This window comes from Hemicordylus capensis, chromosome 4 (assembly GCF_027244095.1).
Source record: "Hemicordylus capensis ecotype Gifberg chromosome 4, rHemCap1.1.pri, whole genome shotgun sequence".
NCBI lineage: Eukaryota > Metazoa > Chordata > Lepidosauria > Squamata > Cordylidae > Hemicordylus > Hemicordylus capensis.
The window spans coordinates 49,407,592-49,434,379 of record NC_069660.1 but is presented as its reverse complement, the minus strand read 5'-3'; the positions used below and the strand labels follow the sequence as shown (position 1 = coordinate 49,434,379).

At 41.5% G+C, this 26,788-nt stretch overlaps 2 protein-coding genes across 7 annotated transcripts in view; one reads left to right on the top strand and one right to left on the bottom strand.

The window, feature by feature from the left end:
* The window catches only part of PHF20 (PHD finger protein 20), a 115,159-nt gene extending 103,793 nt beyond the window's left edge, over positions 1–11,366 (top strand). For all 4 annotated transcript variants that reach the window (XM_053245571.1, XM_053245567.1, XM_053245570.1 and 1 more), the window contains 4 exons: positions 3,290–3,485; positions 5,030–5,429; positions 7,618–7,798; positions 9,504–11,366. In XM_053245571.1, coding sequence (XP_053101546.1) covers positions 3,290–3,485; positions 5,030–5,429; positions 7,618–7,798; positions 9,504–9,646 — 920 coding nt within the window. In that variant the 3' untranslated portion in view covers positions 9,647–11,366. The remainder of the gene's footprint in view (positions 1–3,289; positions 3,486–5,029; positions 5,430–7,617; positions 7,799–9,503) is intronic.
* Positions 11,367–11,478: 112 nt separating this feature from the next.
* Positions 11,479–22,255, bottom strand: SLA2 (Src like adaptor 2). Of its 3 annotated transcripts, none has more exons than XM_053245572.1 (8): positions 21,900–22,255; positions 19,774–19,920; positions 17,323–17,419; positions 16,310–16,396; positions 16,058–16,161; positions 14,864–15,013; positions 13,698–13,830; positions 11,479–13,277 (listed from the first exon to the last, which is right to left on the bottom strand). In XM_053245572.1, exons 2-8 carry the CDS (start codon positions 19,862–19,864, stop codon positions 13,130–13,132), a joined length of 810 nt encoding a protein of 269 aa, XP_053101547.1. In that variant the 5' UTR covers positions 19,865–19,920; positions 21,900–22,255; the 3' UTR covers positions 11,479–13,129. The 3 variants fall into 3 exon arrangements, with proteins under 3 accessions (XP_053101547.1, XP_053101548.1, XP_053101549.1); XM_053245573.1 differs by having other exon boundaries at positions 22,129–22,255; XM_053245574.1 differs by lacking the exon at positions 21,900–22,255 and adding an exon at positions 20,131–20,148.
* Positions 22,256–26,788: the final 4,533 nt, after the last annotated feature.

Here is a 26,788-nt window from a genome sequence, read left to right as displayed (position 1 = left end):
ACTGTGCTCACACTTCTAGTCTCCCATTCATATGCAACCAGGGTGGACCCTGCTTACCTAAGGAGGAAAGTCATGCTTGCTACCACAAAACCTGCTCTCCTCTCTCTCACATTGCTAGTCACATGCTTGATTTAGGCTTCTGCTCTGGTCAGGGTAGTGTTCCGTGGGTGGGAGACACCTGTGATTTCCCCATTGTCATGGATGGACCACCACCTGGTTAAGGTTGGACTGACAACTACAACCAATCTCTGCAGGAGTGAAGGACATATTAGGTTGGCCTGCCTGAGAAGGTTATTGGATTCAATGGGATTCCACGAAGCCTTGGAGGGTTTTACGGTTGGTTCTGCCAGTGATCCTGTTGACGCCCTGGTTCAGACTTGGAATAATGAACTAACTGGCGGTAGACACTGTTGCTCTTAAGCGGCCCTCCCGACTTGCTTCTAAATTAGCCCCTTGATATACAGAAGGACTTTAGGTTTTGAAGTGGCAAGGCAGGCGGTTAGAGTGCAGGTGGAGAAAGACTTGACTCATATCCGGCAGATTACAGCACAGAGCGCATATGAATATGTATGTTCAGCAAAGAAGTAATTATTTTCTGCACTCATTGCATCCACAAGCTCACATCCAGCAGGGTTGTCCAGGGGTGTGAGGGGACTAGTATGTGGCCCTCCTCCCTTGAATCAGAATTTAGAGCCATTGGTGACTCATTGTGACACCTTTAATGAGTTTTTTGTAGATAAAATATCTCTGATTCGAGCCAAACTGGATTCCATGGTTACTGCAGAGTGTATTATGGAGGTGTCAAGCCTCTTGTATGGTTAGATCGGATCAGTTTCAGTTTGTGACTCCTGAGGACGTGGTCAATCTGTTTGGAGAATTTCACCTTATCTCCAGTTCTCTTGACCCTTGCCCTACATGGCTTATTCAGTCTAGCAGGGAAGTTATTAGAGAGGGTCTTGTTAGTATCATCAGTGACTCTCTGAGGAAGGGCAGAATGCCTCCTTGTCTCAAGGAGGCAATTGTGTGACCATTTTTAAAGAAACTTGCATTGGATCCCTCGGAGCTAAGTAATTATAAACCTGTTCCCAATCTTCCATGGTTGGGCAAGGTGATTGAGAGGGTGGTGGCTTCTCAATACCAGTCAGTACTGGAAGAAGCAGATTATCCTGACCCGTTTCAAACTGGCTTTCGGGCAGATTATGGGATAGAAACTGCCGTGATCGGCCTGATGGATGATCTCCAGTTAGAAATCAACCATTGACTATGTTATCCTTCTGAACCACCTGAGGGCGTTGGAAGTGGGAGGCACTGATTTGCAGTGGTTCCACTCCTACCTCTCGGGTAGATTCCAGATTTTGTCACTTGGAGACTGTTGCTCTTCAAAGCGAGAGCTACTGTATGGAGTCCACAGGCCTCCATTCTATCTCCAGTACTTTTTAATATCTACATGAAACCTCTGGGGGATATCATCAGGAGATTTGGTGCAGGGTGCTATCAATATGCTGATGACACCCAGATCTATTTCTCCATATCAACTTCATCAGGAGATGGCTTAACCTCTCTAAATGCTTGCCTGGAATCGATAATGGACTGGATGAGGGAGAACAAACTGAAGTTGAATCCAAACAAGATGATGGTACTCATTGTAGGAGGCTGGAACTTAGGAAGTGGTTTAGATCTGTCTGTTCTGGATGGGGTTACACTCGCCCTTAAAGATGAGGTATGTATGGAAGTACTTCTGGACCCAAACGTCTCTCTGATATCTCAGTTTGAGGCAGTGGCTAGGAGTACTTTTTATCAGCTTCAGCTGCCAGCTACGCCCGTTTCTGGAGATAAACAACCTTAAAACAGCAGTGTATATGCTGGTTACATCTAGACTGGACTAGTGCAATGTGCTGTACATTAGGCTGCCTTTGTATGTAATTGGGAAACTGCAGTTAGGTGCAGAATGCGGCAGCCAGGTTGGTCTCTGAGACCACCCAGCGAAACCATATTACTCCCTAAAAGAGCTACACTGGCTCCCATTTAGTTTCCGGAACAAATACAAAGTGGTGGTTGTTACCTATAAAGCTCTGAACAGCTAAGGCCCAGAGTATCTGAGAGCACCACCTTCTTAATGACCCCCCCACACCGATTTAAGATCATCTGTGGAGGTCCGATTGCAGTTGCCACCAGCCCATTTGGTGGTGATCCAAAACTGGGCCTTCTCTAGGGTTGCCCCAGGGCTCTAGAACACACTCCCAAATAAAATCAGAATCGCCACATCTCTGGTTGTTTTTAAACGCCTTTTGAAAATACACCTCTTTTATCAGGCTTTCAGTTTATGATGTTTTAAAGTTACATGTCCAGATTTATTTGTGGTAATTTTAATCTGTTTTATATTATTTTTTGTTTTTGGTAGTTGTTTGGTTCAGTTTGTAAACCACCCTGAGATTTTATATAGGGAGGTATATAAATGTGGTTGATAGAGGAATGAATGAATGAACTGTCCTACATCTGTGCTAGATTTCAGCACTCTAGGCCAAGCCATTCTGGAAATATAAAAGAGGCCCTCTAGGAGAGTGGGCATACTGACCTGGGCCCCCAGGTCTGTGCTTAGTGGTGCCCCTGTTCAGTTTTCCCTCTGACAGGGATTCCCAGATGTTGATGACTACAACTCCCAGAATCCCCAAGCAAAAGCCATTGCAGCTTGGGATTCTAGGAGTTGTAGTCAACAACATCTGGGAATACCTGTTAGAGGGAACAGTGCCCCTGTTCACTAGTTCTTAAAGGAAAAGAGAGCAGATGTAGCACAGTGGTTAAGAGACTGAGCTTCAAATCAAGCAACCCATAGTTGAATCTCACCTCTGCCATGGACTTATTAAGTGGACTTAGACAGGCCATGTCTCAGACTAAGCTCCCCTGCTGCAATATGGGGACAATACTTACCTTATAGGGTAGTTGTAAGAATTACAATAATACAATACTTATGAACTGTTTTGAACTCCTGAAAATGCTAAACAAATGTGAAGTATTATAATTATTATTAGTGGAGAGAGAGTGCATGTGTGCACATGTTGAGTATTATTAAATGCCATTTTTATTTGAGAGTTGGGTAGACTCCCATTTATACTCAAGAAGTTATTCTGTCTTCTGCAATCTCACAATAAAACTACCTTTTGTAGTATTCCTTTTTCAAGAAGTAACCATTGATGAAAAACTTTCAAAAGTAAGTAGGTGAGAGAATTTTGTTAGCAATAATGATCATATGTTTAGTTTTGTCATTTACCTCTGCATTATGTTGTTTTAGGTAAGCGGTCCAGCTTGAAGTACTGGTATGAGAAGGAGTGGCTATGTAGTGGTCACATGCATGGCTTAGGGTTTTTGGGAGAAAATTATTCCCACCAGAATGCTAAGAAAATAGTAGCGACACACCAGCTTCTTGGCGATGTACAGAAAGTGATAGAAGTACTCCATGGACTTCAGTTGAAGATGAGCATTTTACAGTAAGGAGTATTTTGAAAACCTTTTGTTCTTGTTTTGTGTTTTTCTAAGCTTTGGGGCCATGAGAGGACCCTTGTGGCTTTTTAAAATTACTACTGCTGTATTAGTTTACCTTGCCCGTGGACCCCTGCTCTAGCTTGTATTTTATTTTACTTTTACTGTGTTTAGCTTTTTTGCTAATTTATATATTTTAAATGCTGAAAGTTGTCTTGGGGTCCATGTGGCGAAAGGGTGCCTAAAAATATAAACTCTGATTGAAACAATTAAAAGTTATTGCATACAAATATTATAGACTCTGTCTTTGGGTTAATGTGATGCTGTGAATAGATGTAACATGTTTTAGATATGAAGGATACAGATTCAATCCTCCACTTTGCTTTGAATCTCAGTTCAGCTCTCAGTCAATTCTAGTTTATAGGAGTGGTTGTGAGGATAAGTGAGATACAATACAAGAGATTCTATTGTTTTTGTGATCTGTTTTCTGAGCACAAGAGTATTATTCAATCATGACAGGCATACATTTTTCAAAAATATTAATGTTTTGTCTCTGGAAATCAAAGTTCTCAACAAACCTCTTGATAATATGACATTTATGAAGCACAATGGCTTTTGCATTTGGGCAAATAAATAGAAAGGAAAGGCTATTAGGGTTGCCAGCTTTTTACTGTTTCTGCTCCTGACAGAAATGAACCCAGTGAGGCTTTTCCCACCACTTATACCTGTGCTAGGAAAAACTACACCTGCTCCACTTCTGGATGTTGTACTTCTATTACAGACAGAGGAGCACTCAATAAAATACTTAGAAATCACAGGGGTTACTCATTGCTGAAGACATTGTTTTGATTGTGTCTTCTGATTTGAAAGATGGCATGTCCAGAGCAGTGACTCATGCAGAGATGCAGTGGAGCAACCTCCTTACTTGATGGGTACTTGAGAGTTCACAGGAGCGTTTATGTTTTTTTCTCATGGCGCATGGTTTGAGAATTACTAGAGCTTCTACTTGAGTTTATATGTGTGCTGGTCCCTTTACTGTCACTGGGAAGATAAATTTTCTTTTGAAAATTATTTCATTGTTCTGGCCATTTTATTTATTTCTGTATGTTTTTTTACTTTTGTATATGGGAAACTTGATTAATTCATTTTGTTCCTCAGGAGCATTGAGCTGAAGTTTAGCCAGTTGTGTGGTTTTTAGAACTCTTATGCTCCTTTAGCAGTCATTATCTCTGTAGGATCTCTTGGTCCTCATTTGGAGTACTGATGCCAATATAATAAAGTGAATATACTCTTTTACAAGTTTCTTTTCGAATAAGAATGATTTGTTTTTAGATGAAATGAAATGTATCATGCTTCATAGTGAGAACAATACTCATATAGCAAGCATTCATGGGATGACCTCTGAATTCACTGAAATTTCACTGTCAGAATGCAGAATAAACATTTCATATGTGTTGGTTTCATATTTATTCTTTTGAAGAAAAAGGGTTATGTGGGAATGCAAGTTGTAAATTTTTTGGAGTTGGCTCTTACTTGTTTACCTTTTCAACAGAAGCAAAGAACATCCTGACTTGAAGCTCTGGTGTCAGCCTTGGAAGCATCTAGAAGTAGATGAAAAATCTCATACCACACGCCTCATTCACATTGAAGAAAACTGCTGCAAAGAGGAGACTACAAGTTACAGAACTTTTAATGGAACCATTGAGAAATCTTCAACCATTCCTTCTGTAGAGGAATCTTATATCACTAGTGAACATTGTTACCAAAAACCTCGAGCCTACTATCCTGCTATAGAACAGAGACTTGTTGTAGAAACCCGAAATTCAGACATAGATGATGGTGTCAACAGAATACGAGAAAATGGAGATGATACTATAGTGGAAAGATTAGGATGGGAGCTGGATAGAGAAATATGCAAGTTGGAAAATGAGTCAAAACGTAACTATGCTAAGGTACATTACACTAGTCTTCCTAGCTTTCAGCAATTAGGAGGAGAATCTGCCTCCAACACACTTCTATTATTATTATTATTATTATTATTATTATTATTATTATTATTATTCCACTTTCCAACAAAAAAAGTTTTCAAAGCTTTTTCAAAGAGGAAAAAGAACAAGATGGCTACCTGTTTCAAAAGGGCTCACAATCTAAAAAGGATCACAAAGTAAATGCCAACTGCTTCTGTAGTGGCATTGTGCTGGGGTTTGATAGGAACAGGTGTTCTCCCCCTGCTCAATGCAAAAGATACTTCTTCACCCCAGTTAGGAGTGGTAAAAAATTGAGAGATGAGATCCCTATATGGTATAGAGCCAGATGGACTCGGATTAGTTGATCCTCACTTAGCTTGGGAATTCTGAGGAAGTGCCAACTGCAGTAGAAAAGAACAAAGAACACATTGTCAGTCACCTATAGCAACTAAAATGCAAAGGCCAAAATGGTGCACATATAAATATGAAGATACCATTCTAATTAGAATGGTACTAAGCCCTGAAAAGATGCACCATACAGAAATTCATCAAGGGAATCTAGCAAGTAGTTAGAGAAACTGCATTTGTTGTATTTCTGCCTGGATGCATCCCTCCTCAGTCCAATGTCTAGCTGAAAGACCAAGGCAAAATGCTGGTGCATTGACCCTCATTTCTAATGCAGCATAATACTCAACTGTACAAAGTTCTTACAACAGATGGCACAGAAGTTAACTTGGGCACCTTAACTTGGAATTTCTTTGCTTTTTAGCGCATGAGTGAAAATGGAAAGCCGTCTTAACTCTCACCAAAGATTTGAAGGTTTTTGGATGGCTGAATTCACAGGCTTTTTGAAAAGGGAAATCTGATTGTGCCCTGTGGGAAAGTGAAGTTTAACAGTATCTCTTACCCATGCTGGCTAAGTGGAGCCCCCATATGCACAGGCAGTTTTATCTCTGATGTAGAAAGTTCATATTCAAAGGCAGTCTGCCACCACTTTGTGTGCCCATGCAAGGGCCTTGGCCATCTTGGGCAGCCTCCTTTCTAAGTCCATTCGCCACCTCACCCCACCTGGCGTGTGCCATGACAAGGCCCCTAGCTTCTGCCTCAGTGGAGGGAGAAATAACTCAATTTGCCATCTCAGCCCACCTTGCACATCCTGACAAGGCCCCTTACTGCTCACCTTAGTGGAGGGAGAAAATCAAAGCCCATAACAGGAAAGGGAGGAGGAAGTGCCAGAGTGTTCTTAGACGCTCATCAAGCGGCTATATGCAGAACCAGGAAGTCACTTGCCAAGACTTGCCCCTTCCAATTCTGGCTTCAGAACCCTCAGTGGGCAAAATAGACATGATGCGTCTTTTGTTGATTTTACCCTGTTGTTATGGGGACTTCAGAGGCTAATAATTCAGGAAATACTGAATCAATCCTTTCCCAGAACACAGGGTTGTGTTGCAGCATGTAACAAGCATAAAAAACATTTAAAAGGACATTAAGAAAAGTATAAGGTAGATTGTCTGTTGACAAAAAGTGTAGCAAATGCAGGAGGCAACTCTTTTTAGGAATGATATTTAAACTGCTGTATCCCAGCCATTTCTCAACTGATATTCATCAAATTTGGTGAGGCAGTGTATCTTGTCACGTAGTTAATGTCTGCAAATGCTCAGATAGATTTGACAGATGATTTTGCTTTCATGACCAATAGAATATTCAGGGCTTATAATGATAGAATGTTGAAACAACTCCTCATCTTGACTTTACTGGCACTACTGCGCTAGTATAATAACCTTCACACACAGATTTTTGAAATGTCTGACATAGACACTTCTGATATCTCTGTTTGTTTACTGTCTCCTCTGCCTTTTGATCCAGAAGAATCCCCAAAGTGGGATAATCTACACCTTCACAATTTATAACAAATGGTATCTGCACTATTTGAGGTTTTGCTTTCTGTTTGCTAAATAGAGACTTCATATTCACATTGAAATATCTGTGCATTTGGACTGGTTAACAATAGTTATTTAGTATACTAGAAACAAACCATGTGGTTATATAGAGTCCTAGGAATTGCATTTAAAAAGTTGAACTCGAGCATGTACTTCTTCCTTAGAATTGCTGAACTAAATGTCTCTACAAATTTTTAACTTGCATATTTTGCATAACTTGAATGTTTTGGCAGATAAGAGAAGGTATATCTAAGAAAGTCACATCGGAAGAAGCTATTGAAGTGAAGCTATTAGAGAAAGATGAAGGCGTTATGAATTCTCAACTGCAGTGGCAGCTTAACCTTTTAGCCCATGTTGAGTCTCTGCAAGATGAAGTAACTCATAGGATGGATTTAATTGAAAAGGAGCTAGATGGTAAATGGCTTATTTTTCCTTCAACTCAAGCAGCTTGTAAAATGGGCTTCTGTTCAAAACACAGTGCATGTTGTCCATATTTAATGATTGGTCTGATCATTAATGTTAATTTACAGCAGTACATTTTATGAAGCACGCCATACACAATACTGAACCTGCTTTAAAAGGACAATATTTATTATATCAAAGCTAATACTGGAAAGAACTCTGATACTAAGTTAAGATCATTATTGAAAGCATACATAACTTTACATGATTGCAATACATGCAATAAAATGGGACTATCTAGCCAAGGACCCTGTTTGACCATTCTTCAGTTGATTTTCTCAATATTGAAGATAAGATTGGAAAGGATAATATGACAGTTGAAGGCTCAAGTTAATTTGAGCCTAGAATTGGGAGATCAGATAAGGATTTGCTGAAGAACTGGGCCCTAAGTAGGATTTGAGAGGAAAGTAGCTCTGACAACTTTTAAAATGTGTCTAGAGACTCATTTTTACCCTAGCTTTTTAACTTGACTGTGGTTTTTAAATTGTTTTAAGGTTCTCATTTTAATTTGTTTGATGATGTTGTAAACTGATCAGAGACAGCAGTTTGGGGTGGTCTACAATTTTAGAAATAAATATAGCATGGAGAAGGCTATACAAACCCTGGACATGCTGAGAATTCATCTAATTTTCAAAGCCCTATCACCCAGTGGGTCAAGCAGAAGGTACAACCCCTTTTATAGGATAACCCTATTTTTAAAAGAACCTATTTCAGTAAGACCAGTGTTCCTTTTAAACATAGCAGTCTCTGTGACAGAGAACACAAAGACAAAGGGGTCAAATAACAGATTAGCCAGAAAACAGGTACTCACTGTAGCCTAAATGACAGGTAGATATATAAAACCAGAATATGGTCCATTTCTCCTTAACACTTTAGTCCTCTCAGAGCTCTTCAGTCAGTTTGAGTGTCTTCAGGATAACTCTTCTCCTTGCCCCAAATCTCATCTTTGCCCAGTTGTATTCTGTCTGTTACATCTTGCCAGGTGAATCTTGAGGATTTAATGTTACCTTCTGAGATAAATCAGCTTTCAATATATATTCTACAAATTGTGGTCTCAAAGGTTATGAACCTCCACTAATTTGTTAAAGAAAATAAGAGGCCATAATAAATAAATTCCCCACTTTCAATTTGAAAGTATTGCCAATACTATTTCCAAAATCTTGCTTTCCGTTATACTTCCTGTGGCAGTAACATCTATGATCAGTTTCTCATAGTGGTGAGAGCCAGTTTTTACATCAAATCCTTTATTTATCCCAGAGTTCAGCATCAGGTCCTCCTCCCTCCCTCTTATTACTAATACCTGTAAGCAAGTTTGAATTTAAGAGATATGTATGTGATAACTTAATATTACACATTAACTGTTAAGAAAATGTATGCGTTCAGAAATGTTGTACTTTTACTAACCTAAAAAAGAATTGAGTGATAACTGTGGACCATCCTGTTTCTGTGAGGTGTGTGTGTGTGTGTGTGTGTGTACACACACACACCGATTATGCTCTCATATGTTGATATGTAGTAGAAAAGATATAGGTATCTGAAAAAAATTTAAAAGCTGTAGAAGAGAGTACAAACTTTGCTAAGGCATTTGTACTAAGTAGAGTCTACCAAATTTAGTCCAATGACTGATTTGTGAACATAAACATTCTTTCTTTTTTAGTGTTGGAGAGCTGGTTGGATTATACTGGAGAGCTGGAACCACCAGAACCGCTAGCTAGACTCCCACAACTCAAACACTGTATAAAACAACTTCTCACGGACTTGGGCAAAGTGCAACAAATAGCACTTTGCTGTTCAACATGATACTGGAGAGTTCTACAAGATGGGTGGAGCATATCACAGGAAGAACACTTTCTGTTTAAGTGGAATAAGCATGCGTGTTGCATGTGATGCAGAACTGACTTCAGGGAATTGTTTAGAGACAAGTGTTACTCTTAAAAGTGATGAGGTTGCCCTTCTCTTTTGTTTATTTGGCTTTTGCTAGGCATTTTTAACATGGAAAGGGACGTATTCTTGTCTTCAAGGCTAGCAGCAGACTGGCAATAGACTTTCACTCCTTGTATCAAGTTGTTGAATTAAACATTAAAGTTCTTTGTATACATACACTGACAAAATTGTGCCACTGGAGAACAAAGTTCTAAGAGCCAAAAATTATTAGCTGACCAAGGCTGTAAATTACATTCGGCATAGTTTATTTAAGTGACTAGTGCACCAGATCGAGTCATAGTTTATTCTACTGGTTTATGCATAACCACAGTATTTAATCAATAGAATTATTTTGAAGCCTAGCAAGTATGAATGTCTAATTTTATTGTAAACTGTTACAAAAGGTTTGCAGATAATGACCTGAAACTTGTCTACCATTTTAAATAGATGTAGTATAAGGTCACAATTTGGTTGCACTTCTTTTCCTAGTAAATGATTGTTTTCCATATTTATCATGTCATTTTAGCATGACTTCTGTGGTACTGGGAGAACCCCATTTGTTGTACTTCTGTGCATTCTTAAGTTTCTAAGTCTGTCCATACTGTGCCTCCCATGGCCTAGTGCTGACAAGACACCCTCATGGCAGGGTACAGAATGGTCTGCGATACAAATGGCATACTGCAAATTCACCATGGTCTATGATAGACACAGCGTAGTTTTCTACCCAACTGTTAATAATTACCATTCCGGTTATAGTTTGAAATGTAGTCTTTCAATATTTTAAACTTTCTCATTGTAGAGACTTGTAAATGTGTGGTTTTGGGAATCAGTTTATTTTATATTTGTGTAAATGAAGCCTCAAGATCTATGCATGAGGTACTATCCCCAAAAGTAATGGGGCATTATGTTAAACAGTATGTTTTCAAAATCCCTTTTTGTATTTTTATTTTTAGTTTCTTTATTTGTATTATTTGTAAGATCAAAGTGAAAATGCTGCTTAAGTTGAAGCTACATTATATTACCTTTTGGAAACATGGTTGTATTGTAAGTATTTGATATGTTAAACTCTTTGCCTGCAGATCATATTTCCATAACTAATTTTTACTTTGTGTTAGACAACATCTGGGACAAAAGGTTCCTTTGAGGTAGACAGGAATGGGCTATTCTTGCATTGAGAGTATTCTGAATAAGTTAAATTTCTATTACCTTGATATCAGAATTCTGTTTGACACCACCAGAGTTTAACAGTAAAGCACATTTGTGAGTTGAAGGCCTGTTAAAGTGTACAAATTGATAATTATGGATATAAAACTAATGTTAATATGCTGCAAATTTGATTATGTAAACTTCAGTTAGCCAGTGTTGTCATAGGATTAACCATGGCTACAGTTAACATTTTGACCAGCTTATCTCTCTCAGAAAGAATAACTACACTATTCGGAGTTGAAACAAAGGCTTTTGTGCCAAGACTAATTTCAGGGAATAATTTGTCTCCAATTTATTGGCACTTACTGTTTTTGAGTGTAACATCTGTACAGCAGATAAACTTATTTTGCTGTAATAATTGGAATAAAGCTGATGTGATCATTGTAAATGATACCAGACTAAAACAAAGTGCTTATAATGTGCGAGTTTTCAGTTACACAACTTTCCAGCCACAAGCTGGAACAACTTACAGATGAGAAACTGGAGATTGCTAAGGCTTAAGATGTTGTTCTACTGTTTAATTTTTTAAAAAAATAATTAGCATAAAAAGTCTTTGCTCAGCACTTGTAATTGTACATACTCTCCCATCTCAAAATGTGAGTTTATTCTCCACTATAGTAAATGCATTGTAGTTCTCCATGGCTGAGAAGCTTCTTTGTGTGTCTTTTCCAAGCACACAAGTCTCCTTCCCCTCAAAGAACGGGCATCCCACCATGGAATGCTGCAGCACAAAAAGTTAAGTATCGAAACAATGTTAGATACAAGTGTCAACCTCTGCTGAGTGCAACCATGAAGTGTTGCTAAAAATGAATACACATTGCCTCTGTACCCACAATGCATGTTTATCTCTAGATGCACACATTTAACAGAATGTTAGTATCTTCAAATACTTTGGCTTTGAAATATTGAGAAACTTAACATGTATTTAAATTTGATTAAATACTGGTAAACTTGGTTTGAATTGTGAACACAAGAGAGTTTAGGCGATTATACAAAATCAAGATTCAAAGTCAACTAACTTTTGTAGCCTGACCCCCTCTGTCTGAGGAAGCACATACATTAAATATTCCAGTGATGCTACTTTTTGCACTGTAATCCCTAAATAGCTATGCTAATTTTGTTTCCTTGAGGCCTAAAAACCATGGTGTGAGTACATGGGGTCTTTTTATGATCCTCAGTGCATAAGCAAGAATTTAACCAATGCCAAGGAAAGAGCTCAAGTTGATCACTTTTGAGAATCTGAGCATATATACTAGAATGGCTATTGAGGCAAGCAGGCAATCTCTGCTAAGCCATAAAGCTCCCTAGAGGGCTTTGGAAAGACAGTCTCTACCTAACCACTCTTAGAAGGGGGTTGTAAAGAAAGCGGGATAACCCTCCCCCCATATTCCATCTTGAGTGCCTTAGAAGTCATGTAGGATAGAAATGAGAAATGTAAGCAAGTTTCATTGGACAGTATTCAATATTCCCTGGCATAGGAACACATTGTATAGACTATCACACAAGACAAGACAATTTGCCACCATTCAGAACCCACTCCATTAGCTGGGTTCCAAGCCACTATTGTCAATGTCTGTTAGTGAGAGAGACCATGTGATAGGACCTATTCTGCAATGAACAAATCTGCATCTGCATCAATCCTAGTGATGACTGATGTACAGTTTCAAGGACCTTCTGCATAACAAATGTAGTGTGCAAACCAGCCTGTAAAGAGAGGTTATTCTACCTTTTGAAATATTTTAAGAATATCCATTCCGTTATCATGAAGAGGGAACAGCAGAGCAAGGCAAGCAGTAGTGGGTTCACATTTTAACAAAGCAGATTCCATCCCACAGCATTAAATATTTAAACAGCTTATGCCCCATTGTTTTTATTGTGAGTGTGCATCACCTAATATGTTCATCACCTCTTTTTGAACATCATACATAAATATACAACCAAATGTATTCAAATAGAATCAGAGATTTCTAGTGTAATTCATTGAATTGAGGTGAGCAAATATACTGAGACTACTGGTTGGATTGAAGGACATCCATTGGGCATAAGATCTAAATGTTAGTTGTTTCTGGTATATGCCTTTGTAGAAATGGTATAAATAAGTCTTTTGTAGTTCTTTCAAGCACCCTGTTGCAGAAATGCTTCTCGACAGTGGCCTCAAGTGTCATTACGTCGCCTTTCTTTTTTGCTGAATGTATCCTCTGAAGGTAGGTCTTCAGTTATTAACAGGTAAGAACTGATAGCTTCCCTCAGGCCCAGGCTGATGGGAGAGTCCTCTGGTAGTTGATTGTCTAACAGGTCTGAGCTAGATGGGATAAAGCAATTCTGATTAATCATATTGCAAAACAATCACCATCTTCTTAGGAGGGCTTTGTCATTAGCCCATTGCTATTCTAACCAATGTATTGTTCCCTTAAAAAATTTAAAAATATATATTTCCCTAGTAGCTTACTACTATAGAAAGTTTACTTTCTCTCTTGTCAGCACTGGCTAATGACACTGAACATTTACTTTACATGGTACTAGGACTAAGTGGTTTGTGATCTCCACAACTACATGATTGTTCAGATAGCAACCAAGTATCCCTGTGTGCCCAGGCCTTTTAGAATTGCTAGCAGCAACTGATCCCAGGACATCCCATGATGCGATGGTCAAGCATATCTGGGAATATGGTGGCTTGAGCTCCACCATGGAAGAGTGGGAGAACAATGTAACAAATAAATACCTGTTGATCTCCTGCCAATTGAAGGCTGGCTTCTTCACTACGATTGGTTTTGAAAGGCTGTGTTGCAAGCCTGAATTATATCCTTCAATGAAGCAGGGTGCTTTTAGGCAGCAACATAAGCCTTCCCCAATTTCTGTGAAATGAAGAATTAACTCATTTGTGCTTTCCAGTGCCTTTATAAACAGTGAGCATATCAAACTACCAAGCTCATTACACTGGATAAATGTACAACCAGCTACATACTTGGTTCACTTAAACTTTCCTCTGTCACACAAGAGACACCATAGTGCTTTGATGGATGCATCTTTTAGAAGATGCCAGTTGTCAACATTCTCTCAGTATCTAGCATGGCCAAGCAGAACCCAAGCTAAAGTTTCTCAGTGGCTCCTCCTTGGTTTTCTGGGGTAAAGTAAACAGTGTAGATGACAATACTGTTGGAGTGACAGAACCCCTGCCCCCCACCTTCAAAAAGACAGGGTTTACCCAATATAGGCTTAGGCCTACATGCTAATGAAGGCCAAGGAGCTAGATATATTGCCTGGTTTCTAGTGGCCAACAAAGCTCTTTTTTCTCGCATCCTACAGAGTTGGAAGTATGCAACGTGGTTTTAGAAGAGAAAGTGGCACCAAGTGCTAGCAGAGGACCACCTGCCTCCCTGTGCTTTGGTTGTGTGTTGTTTTTTAAGAGGTATACTTTTGGCTTTTTGTGCTGGTTATTGGTATTATATTTACAATAACCATTGACATCCATATGCTTGGAACCCTCATAATGTATTTAAGTATACATCTTTGCTGCTTTTCCCAGGGAGGCAGGTTTTGTCTTCCTTTCTCCCATATAAGTTAATGATTGCCATTCATGAGAGGGGGGGAAAGCAATTTTCAATCAGAATCTGCCCCATGGGGTGGGGTCCTTAAAATATACAGTCTGCTATCCTATTTCTCCTAGTTAGAGACATTTTGATAGTATAAAATGAACGCCAACATCTGCTATAGGGAGATACAAAAAGTAAGCCCCCCCACCCACCCACTGAATTTTAGAGTAAGCCCATCTTTTTTGCACAAGATTATCCCTGTTACTGTTGGAGACAGCCATGAACAGAAGCAAAGCAAGGTTGTTTCCCCCCCGCTCGGCTTTTAGCAATCCATAAGTTAACAGAAAACAATTACCAGAATAATAATCCACTAGTTCCTGCAAACTGGAGAAGGTGAGGCGGGGGGAGATGTAAAGCCAGCTGTTTTCCAGACGATTAATGCGATAATGTTTCACGCAATCCCAGGATTCATGGTTTGTGTGTCTGACAGACAAAGAGTAGCAACCTGCTTGTGACAGAGAACAGAACTGAGCATGAACTGTGCATGAAAGCAAGTTTCCACAGTGCATGCAATTGCCCCATGGTCCTATGGCATAATATACTTCACACAGGTCTCTGGAAAGCAATATATGCTTCTGTAACAACGTAAGATTTTTTCTTCAGCCAGTTCTCTTCTGGTAGAGGTTACTTCCCCCCTGCTAGTTCTGCAAGATCAGCCAATTAGACAAAGCATGCAGGAAGGAGAAGGGTGCAGCTGCCTCCTCCCCCCACCATAGCCATGCTATGCTTTAAATTGCACCTGCAACCACTCTACTTTATATGGTTCCTACACTGACTCCACTACAGATTATTCTATTGCCATAGCATAGAGTTTGGTCCTCTGAAGGGAAAAAGTAGCATGTGGTAACATTCAGGCAGGCCTGACAGTTTAAATGCTAATCAGGTAAGAGTCTCTTTCTCTCTCTCTCTCTCTCTCTCATATATATCTTTGCTGCTTCTGCTGCTCTTCCCTTTGGTAACTCTTTCCCATCTTTCCTCTTCTAACTTCTCTTCACAGCTCCAGCAACCACTGCTCATCCTAGTCACCTCGGTGATTTCCCCCTGCTGCCTTCACCAAAACATTGCATGCTAGCCTACATAGTGTTACTGGCAGTCTTCTGTAGTGTCCAAGTCTGACACAAACTTAACAGCCAAAATATGAACCAGGACACAGGAGCCACATAATTCATCTTGTAGAAATGGAACAGATACTTCACAAGACAGGCTTGGTGTAAAGAAAATTGCCTCCGCTGAAAATATAAAACAAGTGAGGCAAGTTGACTGGCACTGTTCATTGAACCACAAGTTCACTAGGGGGCTTTGAGCAAACCAGTTCCCTCAGGATAGTAGTTACTGCCTCACTCACTGGACACTTGTAAGACATACAAATATTTAATACAAAAGCACTTTGAACATTTGAAAAGCACTCTGTCAAGAAAGACATTGAGTACAATTCATTCCCCCCCCCACACACACATTTCAAGAGCTAGCCCCACTGCCTTCCCCATACCTTTCCGCATCTGGCGTTCTCTTATCAGAAAGGAACCTTCATGGTTGGAAGGCAGCAGCAACAGCTCCTCAGCTTTTTCTCGGTTGATGCCCTCATAGAGCCACCTGGAAGGTAAGAGGGAGATGCATGTTTACTGTCCAAAACACCTGCCCAACACAGACTAAGGAGTGTGAAAAGAGATGGAAGAGCTACTAGTTCCCTTGTAAGTGTGTGCACTGTGTGCTCACACATTGCTGCCCACAACACTCCTACCTGTGAGAGATTTTGGCGACATGATTGCTGGGAATGTAGCAGTCCTTGCCAGTTGCTACTGACACCACTTTCCACCAGTCACCATCTCTGCAGGAGCAAAGCATAACAATTAAAAAAGCAAAGGCAAGGTTGTGCCTTTGAGTCAGTGTTGACTTCTGTTGCCTAGAGCCATGTGTTTTTCTTGGTAGAATACGGGAGTGGTTTACCATTGCCTTCCTCCTACACAGTACATAGGAAACTGCCTTCTACTGAGTCAGACCATAGGTCCGTCTAGCTCAGTATTGTCTACACAGACTGGCAGCAGCTTCTCCAAGGTTGCAGGCAGGAATCTCTCAGCCCTATCTTGGAAATGCCAGGGAGAGAACGTGAAACCTAGATGCTCTTCCCAGAGCAGCTCCATCCCCAAAGGGGAATATTTACGGTGCTCACACATCAAGTCCCCCATTCATATGCAACCAGGGCAAGGGGACAAGTCATGCTTGCTACCACAGTAGCAAGATCTAACAGCCTCTTGCTCCCTAGGCAAGTTGCTTCCCCACTGCGCCTCCCAAAAGCAACTGTCAACTCGTATAAAAACTGTTTTGATGTCATCATTCAAGAGCTTTCCTTCTTATAATCGGACAGAAACTAGGGAAAGGAGCAGGCTTTGCCCTGGAGAAAAAAAGCCTTCACAGATTTCTAAGAATTAGCTGCTATCCAGAGGCACTGAATGTTCAGCACAAATGGATTTAGCCCTCTTCACACCTCAAGACAGGGATCAAGAAACCTAGACTACTTCAAAATGGACTCTATGTTCCCTACCTTGCTGTATGTCTCAAGGTGGGGATGGAGCCGCTCTGTAGAAGCAGGTTTCAAGTTCCCTCCCTGGCTTCTCCAAGATAGGGCTGAGAGAGATTCCTGCCTGCAACCTTGGAGAAGCCACTGCCGGTCTGTGAAGACAATACTGAGCTAGATAGACCAATGGTCTGACTCAGTACATGGCAGCTTCCTATGTTCCTATTTCAACTACTCACTCTGATAACAAATTCAGCTGCTCCCCCATCCTCAGTATCGGCTCTGCATGCCCAGAAGGGAAGTTACACACTGCAACAGCTATAGGGGTGTTCACACCTACAAGTGAGAAAACCAAAGTGTAGAGTTTCCATAGTCAGAACATTTAAAACCACTACACACTTCCTGTAAACCAAAGCAACTAAAATACCTGAATTATGGTACTGTATTTAATTACTCTGCATGGGATCAAAAGTTAGCCACTGTAATGCGTACTTTCACACACTCTTCATTCTATACATATGGGGGAAGGAATAAAATCTTAGTGTACATCAGTCATTCTGAAACAGATATTTGCATTATTGCAGTTGATACTTCCCCCACCCCCAGGAATGGGGTGAGGACAAACAGAAGACACGGGGATGCTGCTGAACAAGCCATAGGGCAAAGGGAACATGGAAATACTAGGAAATTAGAAAGAAGCAATTACATGAGCACTGGAAGTTTCTCCGTGCTTCAGCGGAAAAAGGGGCTTTGAGAAGGAAGCACAAGTTGTACAGAAATTGCAGCTGGACAACTCCGTAAGGGGAGAGAATGATATGAAGGGAAGAAATGGGTAAAAGAGCTAGGCCAGGGAAAGTTTTGCTCTGCCCCATAAGATTCAGTTGGGCCCTGTATGAATATAATTCTAGGGATGGGGATGGATACATACAGGAACTCTGCCAGCCTCAAAACTAGCCAAATCCTAGTCCCATGTGCCCATACTGAGGGCACGTTTGACTTCAGTCATTAATTAGCTCAAGAAGCATCCTCGGGAAAGCTACTCTATCTTCCTCTCAGACCATTCACTATAACAGGGCTGCTGAACTTCGGCCCTCCTGCAGATGTTGGCCTACAATTCCCATAATCCTTGACGATTGGCCACCGTACTGGGGGATTATGGGAATTGTAGTCCAAAAACAGCTGAGGGCTCTAAGTTGAGCAGGCCTGCTCTATAATATGGAGATATTAATGCTGGCCTCCTTTACAGGCCTTGTCAGTGGACATCACCCTCAGGCAGCTACTGGGCACTAGAACCCTGGCAGGGCTCACCACTAGCCCTACCTCTAAGGATTAGGCTCAGATGCAATTCAGCTGGCAGACACCATTCACCAATGCCCAATGGAGCTTTATGCCAGGGCATTATTGGGGGCGGGGAATGGCAGACACGAGGAGGAGTCTTAGATAAAAGTTAGCACATATACACACTGCCACCAAGGCTACCGGCCTCCACACAAACGGGGGCAGGTGTGTGTGTCCCAAGATGGCACATTATAAATACCCCTGTGAGTTCCACCCCCACTCAAACCTGGAGCCAGCCAACCCTGTGAACTTACATGGATGGCATTAGGATAACTGAGATGGTGTATGTACATAAAACATTAAGTATTTGAAATAGACTACATGAATACATAAATTTCAAAGGCTGGTCTGGGCATTTCTTCTGTATGCAAGTTGACTGAGCTTGGCACCTTTCAAGAACTAGCCTGGTTCTGTTCCTAGAATTCCGTCATAAGCAGGGGTTTAGCAAGGTTGAAGTGCATCTGAGCCAGACAGTGACATTGGGCCCTTGCACCCCTTCTTCATAGAGACATGATGGGAAGAGCAAGAAAGCAACCTGGTACCCTAACTCCCTCAGTGACAGTTGTCTCCCCGAGTTCAGTTGTGTGCCCTTAGTCATAAGAGCTTCAAGGTGTTCTGTTGGCTTCAAGTTGGTTACACTTTTATCCCATCTTTCTCCAAGGAGATCAGAGCAGTAGTTCAGGAGTACTTACCACCCTAAGAAGGCAAGTTCACTACCACCATTCTGTTCCATGCTCACATGAGGATTTGAAGCAGGGTTTCATAAATCCAAGCCCAACACTTGATTGAGGCTAAGGTTCCAAGATGCCCACTAGCAGAAATAGATCCACCCTTTTTGCTCACAAAGAGGAGATAATTTCTGCACTCCCTGCTCGGAGAACAGTGCCAGAGAGAATCTCCTCCTCCTAATGGCACACAAACACAGCAAACCAGTCCTAAAAGTCGCAAATAAGGCCATTAATCTGTATCTCAACTTCAAAGCGCAGGAGGGGCTCACATTACTTACACAGAGGAGCATTCAGTTATGTGAACCCCCTTGCACTTTGAAGCTGAGATAAAAGTATTTACTCTTTATCTGCCGCTGTTAGGACTAAGCTCCCTGCACACAGGAAACTAGGCGTCAGGTTCTAGCTGCGCTTTCTTTCCAACATGCTGATTTTCTATGTGCAGTGAGGCTTTCTGCTTTGCATGGAGGAATATTCAGTAGTGTGAGTCCCCACTTGCACTCTGTAGTCGTATAGCCCAGACACAGTTTTGCCACCACATGTTTGCAAGCGCCAGACTTCCATCAGCAGCACTCATCTCTTAGGCTCCAGTGCAGAGACTGGTTGGTAGCATGGAATAATCCTCACCTGACTGCCTGGAATCAAGGCCAAAGTCTTGGCTGTCCTCTGGGCTTGGTGGGGTACGAATCTGCTTCCTCCTGCTGGGCAAACTTCCCATCACAGTCTGTTGCCAATTGGTGGGTTTAGGCAACAGGGATGTACTGGTGAAGATGCCTTAGATAAACACAAAAAGAATAAACATGAGCTTCCAAATTGCTACCCACCTCTCTGCTTCAAGTTTCCATCTGGTTGCCTCTATAGAATTTGCTCCAAGATTAAGGTTTTTCTATATTCTCAAGCTAAAAGCTCATCTAGCCATCCTATACTCCTCTACCCCCTTCACACTGTCCAGTCACATGCCACCTTTACCAGCTGTCACCCTACCGTTGATCTGAGCCAGTATCTGAAAATTCTTTTCCCTGTTCTTGTAGAGTATTAAGTGTGGATGAAGCAGTCACAAGCGGTTAACAAAGCACTCTGTTTCCATTCAAGGCTAGGGTCTGTTATTGGCTTGGTTACTGGTTAGAGGCCACAGGGATTGTTAGTTTTAGGCAACAGCTGAAGAAGGAAGTGGCCAACTCTAGAAATAGATGCACCACAAACCAAAAAATAAAAAATAGCAAGGAACCAGGAAGGTCGGTTATCTGGCAGGAGGTAATTAATACTCTCAAGAATGTCTGGCCTGCAAAAGGGTTGAAAAGACATGGACTCTATACAGTACATAAGACAGAACCAAGTCTAATGCGCCAAAAGCACTTTGGATCTAGCCAACCTGATGTGTTCTTTTTGCACCAATTTCAAAGTGCATACACTTTGTATTAACAGGTGTCCTACCTATTTGGCTAGGAATTTGTTGTACTGCAAGTACATTGGAAGGCATTGTCCTCATGAAGTCATTTAAGCTACAGGGCAGCAGAGTGCAAGAGAAACTGGTATAGGACAGCACTGTACAATGAATGCTACCTTTAATCCTGTTTCATTATACACTATAGTACTTTCTGAAGGTCACCTTAAGTGGCACAGTGGGGAAATGCTTGACTAACTTGCTAACCCCTGCTAACCCCAGCGAACTTGGCAAAGAGGCACCTTTTTAATGTGTGATTCTCTTTATTTAGCTGGGAGAGAGTAACTGGCCCTATCCACCCCCAGCACAGTACTTCCAGTGACTGTTGCTGGTGACTATCTTATGGGTTTTTTTTTAGATTGTGAGCCCTTTGGGGTCAGGGTTCAATCTTATTTGTTTGTCATTTCTCTGTGTAAACCGCCCTGAGCCATTTTTGGAAGGGCGGTATAGAAATTGAATGAATGAATGAATGAATAAATAAATAAATAAATAACAACAAGCAAAAGGTTGCCGGTTTGAATCCCTGCTGGTACTATATCAGGCAGCAGCGATATAGGAAGCTGCTGAAAGGCATCATCTCATACTGCACAGGAGGAGACAATGGTAAACCCCTCCTGTATTCTACCAAAGACAACCACAGGGCTCTGTGAGTGCTAGGAGTCGAAATCAACTTGACAACACCTTTTTACTTTACCTTTACTAGTAAAAGAAATACTCTTTACATATACTCAAAGTTGTTCTCACCACTATTAACATTCCTCTATCACTCGAATGAGAGGGATTTGCTAAAGTAAAGTTCTGGGGCTGCTAAGAGGATGAGCCTCTTGATAGCTCTTCTCCCCACACATACCATGCTGCTCCTAGGGCCATGCTTTCTCTTTAGTTACCACCAGTTTGCCATTTCTATAAATCATGCCCTGTGGAGACCCACTTCAGCAAAGCATTTAACAACATTACTTAGTCTAATTGACACCAATGTGTTGGCCCTGGCCTCTCTTCCTGGTCTCTTTCCCCACCTCTCTCATGTTCCCTGCATGCTCTCTGCTGGGGAGGCATTTCATCAGTCTGTGCAGCACCTAGCCTGTTACGCATTAATGTGATAGCAGTAGCACTCCTGAGCACGTGGTCAAGGGGTCATCTATAAAGTGACAAGCAGTCAAGAAGCAAGCATATTTGCTAAGTGAAAGCAGTTATAAATCCCGACATCTTCAGGCTGTTGGGCTGCAGAAAAATAAAAAGCATCCCAACAGACTATAGCAACAGTGCAATGTTTCCTGCTTTTAGTGAAGCAAGAACAGGCATAACTTACCCGTCTGTCATGGCACCAAAGACCACATGGGTTCTTCAGAAGTTGAAGTGAGATGGTGAAATGGCAAAGTATACGAAACTCCTTTGTAAAATAGGACCTCTGAAAACTGATGACAGTGTGCAGCCTACTCTTACATTCCTAGGCTGCAACAGATTCTGGACAGAGAGCAAGATCACATCGCTCAATATACAGGGATAAGCCAAGCAGGTGTCCAAGGAACTGAACGCACCTGCGCAGATTCTTTGTATGCATTCAGTGCTCAAGTAGTTCCGTTCCCTTGCTCGAAGGAGCTGCTCTTGTACAGTGTAAGTGCAATTCTTAAAATCCAGACAGCAGAGCCCTCTTGCTCCCTCTCAGCCCAATAGTCTAAGTGTGTGTGTGCTGCTTCTATTGTTTGAGTGCACACAGTTGAGAAGTTTTTGTGGGTTCCCAAAAACCCACAAAACACACTCTGTTTCCTTTGACGCACATGGAAAGCTGGTTAGTACAATGTGTTTTCTCTGCAGAAAACAGGTGCCTGTAATAGCCTGCCCTAAAGATACAGCTACCAACCAGCTTTCGCTTTCCCACATGATGGACTGACTAAACCAGAATCAGCTCATTGCATGAAGCTAGAAGCTGCCCATGGACTGTTACCCTGCTAAGTATGATAGACACGCTTGTCTCCAAACTAGCAGACAGACTGATGCACATTGTTTGCATGTGCTCACAAGTGCATGTACATATAGACACTATAGGTAACATTCAGACTAATTCGTAATTACTAAGCATCATTGCAATCAATGAGACAAGTTAGTCATGACTAACTTAAGTCCCAGTATTTTAAATGGGACTTAGTAATTAACTAGCTAATCTAGATGCTGCCATATACAACTACACCTTTTATTATATTATGTGTAAGTTGTCCTTACAGTCATTGAAATTGTTAGTGAGTGAGTTGTGCATTTGACGAGCTGGCTATGGTGTTAAGACAGCCTTGGTTGGCCTGATGGATGACATTTACCAGGGAATCAACAGAGGGAATGTGACTCTGCTGGTTCTTCAGGATCTCTCGGCGGCGTTCAATACCATCAACCATGGTATCCTTCTGGATCGCCTGGGGGAGTTGGGGATAGGGGGCACTGCCTTGCAGTGGTTCCGCTCCTATCTCTGGGGTAGATTCCCAGATGGTGGAGTTTGGTGACCATTGCTCCTCAAAACGGGAGCTGTTATATGGAGTCCCTCAGGGCTCCATTCTGTCACCAATGCTTTTTAACATCTACATGAAACCCTTGGTGAGGTCATCAGGACATTTGGTGCTGGATGTTATCAGTATACTGATAAAAGTATGCTCTTTTTCATCTTCAGGAAATGGTATTCATTCTCTAAATGCCTGCCTACAAACAGTAATGGGCTGGATGAGGGATAACAAATTGAAGCTGAATCCAAGCAAGACGGAGGTGCTAATTGTGGGGGCTCAGCATCTGGGTGGTGTGTTAGCTCTTTCTGTGCTGGATGGGGTTACACTCCCCCAGAAGGAGCAGGTGCGCAGCTTGGGAGTATTCCTGGACCCAGGCCTCACCCTGGTATCTCAGGTGGAGGCCATGGCCAGGAGTGCTTTCTATCAGCTTTGGCTGATTCGACAGCTGTGCCCATTCCTTGAAGAAGATGACCTCAAAACAGTGGTGCATCAGCTGGTAACCTCCTGGCTCAACTATTGCAATGCAATCTACGTGGGGCTGCCTTTGTACGTAGTCCGGAAACTTCAGTTCAGAATGCGGCAGCCAGATTGGTCTCTGGGGCAACCCGGAGAGACCATATTTTTCCTGTTTTGAAACAGTTACACTGGCTGCCAATATGTTTCCGGGCAAAATACAAAGTGCTGGTTATTACCTTTAAAGCCCTGAATGGCTTGGGTCCGGGTTATCTTAAGAGAGCACCTTCTTCTACATGATCCCCACCGCACATTAAGGTCATCTGAGGAGGTCCGTCTCCAGTAACCACTGGTTTGTTTGGTGGCGACTCAGAGGCGGGCCTTCTCTGTAGCTGCTCCTGGACTGTGGAATGCACTCCCAGCAGAAATCTGCAATCTTTATCCTTTATTGACCTTCAAGAGAGCCCTTAAAACCTATCTGTTTGGCCTGGCCTTCCAGCGTTTTTAATTAGTTTTAATTGTTTTTATGCTGTAACCTGGTTTTCAGGGTTTTAATTGTTCTGATTGTTTAATTGTTTTTAAGATGTTTTAATTGTTAAATGAGGTTTATATTTATATTTATATTTTAATTGTTATTAGTTTTAATGGTTTCTGTTTTAATTGTAAACCGCCGGAAGGGTGGTATAAAAATTGAATAAATAAATAATAAAACCCAATCTGTTCATGGTATGAGAACTGGTCTTGTGGTAGCAAGCATGAATTGTCCCTTTTGCTAAGCAGGGTCCACCCTGGTTTGCATTTGAATGGGAAACGTGCAAACACTAAGATATTCCCTCGGGATGGGGGCCGCTCTGGGAAGAGCAGAAGGTCCCAAGTTTCCTTCTTGGCATCTCCAAGATAGGGCTGAGAGGGACTCAACCTGCCTGCAACTTTGGAGAAGCCGCTGCTAGGGATGTGCACGGAACTGGTGACTGCTGGTTTGAAGGTGGGAGGGTAGCTTTAAGGACCGGGGAGGGTGCCCTTACCCCACCCCGTGTTTCCCCTGCTGGTGCTGTGTTAAAACATTGTCCAGCGGGGCAGCAGCATACCTTCTTGCATGTGCAGCAGGTACTTCCGGGGTACTTCCGGTCTGACATGCATTGGGGCGGCAAGTAGGTAAGCTGCTGCCCTGCAGGACCGTTTTTTAACACGGATCTGGTGGGGGAAACATGGCAGGGGAAACACGGTGGGGGAAACACTGTGTGTGTGTGTGTGTGTGTGTGTGTGTGTAAGAGCACCCTCCCCAGTCCTTACAGATATCCCCCACCCCACCTTTGAACCAGCTGAGCCGCCAGACTTTAGAACCAGTTTGGAGGGCTGTAAAAGGGCCTCCGAACTGGTTTGTGCACATCCTTAGCTGCTGCCAGTCGTTGCAAACAATACTGAGTTAGGTGGGCCAATGGTCTTTCGGTATAAGGCAGCTTCCTATGTTCTTTGCTATTCCTGTAGTAGTGTGGACACTGATGAGTGGTGTGTGCATGTATACTCTTGTTGGAACTTCATTCCTGAAAATATTCACATTTCCCACCAGAAAAATATACAAGTTTGTTAATCAGTTGAGTAACTGCAAGAGTCTTCTGGGCTAAAACAGCAAGCTAGGAGGTGTCTCTCCATGTGCCTTCTCCAACTGGGGGGTTGGTGGACAGCAAAAGCCATAGATCAGGACTGCTTAACTTTGGCCCCCCAGCTGTTTTTCGACTCCAGTTCCCATAATCTCCAGCCACAGTGTCCAATACCCAGGGATTATGGGAGTTGTAGGTCAACATCTGCAAGAGGGCTGAAGTTGAGCAGGCCTGCCATAGATTGTGATCCCTAAAATTGTGGATTCTGTCTCCATTCTAGCTATTCTTTCAGGTCATCCATCCATCTCTTCTTCCTCCTTCCTCTTGATCTTTTTCCTGCTAGCTTTCCTTCTAGTGTTCGTTGTGGTATTTTATAATTTACTTTTCTGAGTATATGTCCACAATAATCCAGTTTATGCCTCTTGATTGTCTATATTTTTAATGTGTTTTTGCTTTTCAAAGTACTTTTTCATTTGTTGTTCTGCTGGTCCATTTAATCTTGAGGACTCTTCTGAGACATCACATCTCAAAGGCTTCCAGTTTTTGACATGCTTCTTTCTTGATGGTCCAAGTTTCACATCCATACAGAAGAGATGAGACCAGATGTAGCATTTCATCATTCTGGTTCTGAGTTGCAAATCTAGTGGACTCTCACAAAGGAAGATCTCAATTTGGTTAAATGTTATTCTTGCTTGTCCTGTGCAGCTTCTGATTTATCTTGTTTGACCGCTATCATAATAAGCATTTTCCCCTAGATAACAGTAATTTTCTACTTGATCTAGATTTTTGTGACTGCATTGTATTTTGAGGGGAATTTGAATTTTATTTATGCACATTGTTTTAGTCTTTTTTGCATTTATTTTAAGGCCAGTTTATTCACGTTTTGTTGCCATTTCTATACAACTAGGTTTTGTAGATCTTCCTGGGAAGTAGCTAAAATGACTGTGTAATCAGCATATCTTAGGTTGTGAATGTTGACACCATTTACTTTAATTCCCTCATCCCTTTAGACTAAGGCATCTTGTATTATTTTATCCAAACAGAGATTAAAGATTATGGGAGAGAGGATTCATCTTTGTCTGATGCCTTTTGTGATGTCTATCCAGTCTGTTGTTTCTTCAAGTTTCTTTTTGGTTCCAGTATGCATCCTTAATAATGTTAATTATATCTTATATTGAGTCCTAAGCTATATAACATTTCTATTAGTTTGTCTTGTTTGACTCTATCAAATGCTTTTCCCCCAGTCAATAAAGCAAAGAAAAATGGGTATGTTCATCTTGGGTGCTTTTTCAGCAATTTTTTTTTAATGAGAAGATTGCCTCCCTTTTGCCTACCCCTTATTTGAATCCAAATTGCATTTTGTTAATTGAATGTTCAGTTTTCTTGTATATTCTATTATGTATTATTTTAAGAAGGATCTTGCTTGTGTGGTTTAGGAGGTTGAGTCCTCTATGTTCTAAAGGTTTATGAGTGTTTGGTCTCTTGGGAATGGATACTGTTATTGATCTGTTGAGATCTTCTGGGCGTATAGAAATAAATAAAATATCCACTCTGTCACCCTAGCCATGTATGCTGAATTCTGCATCACATGACGATTCTGTGCTTGCATTATGGACAGGCTGGGTTCTGCTAGTCAATGAGCTGTGCATTTGACA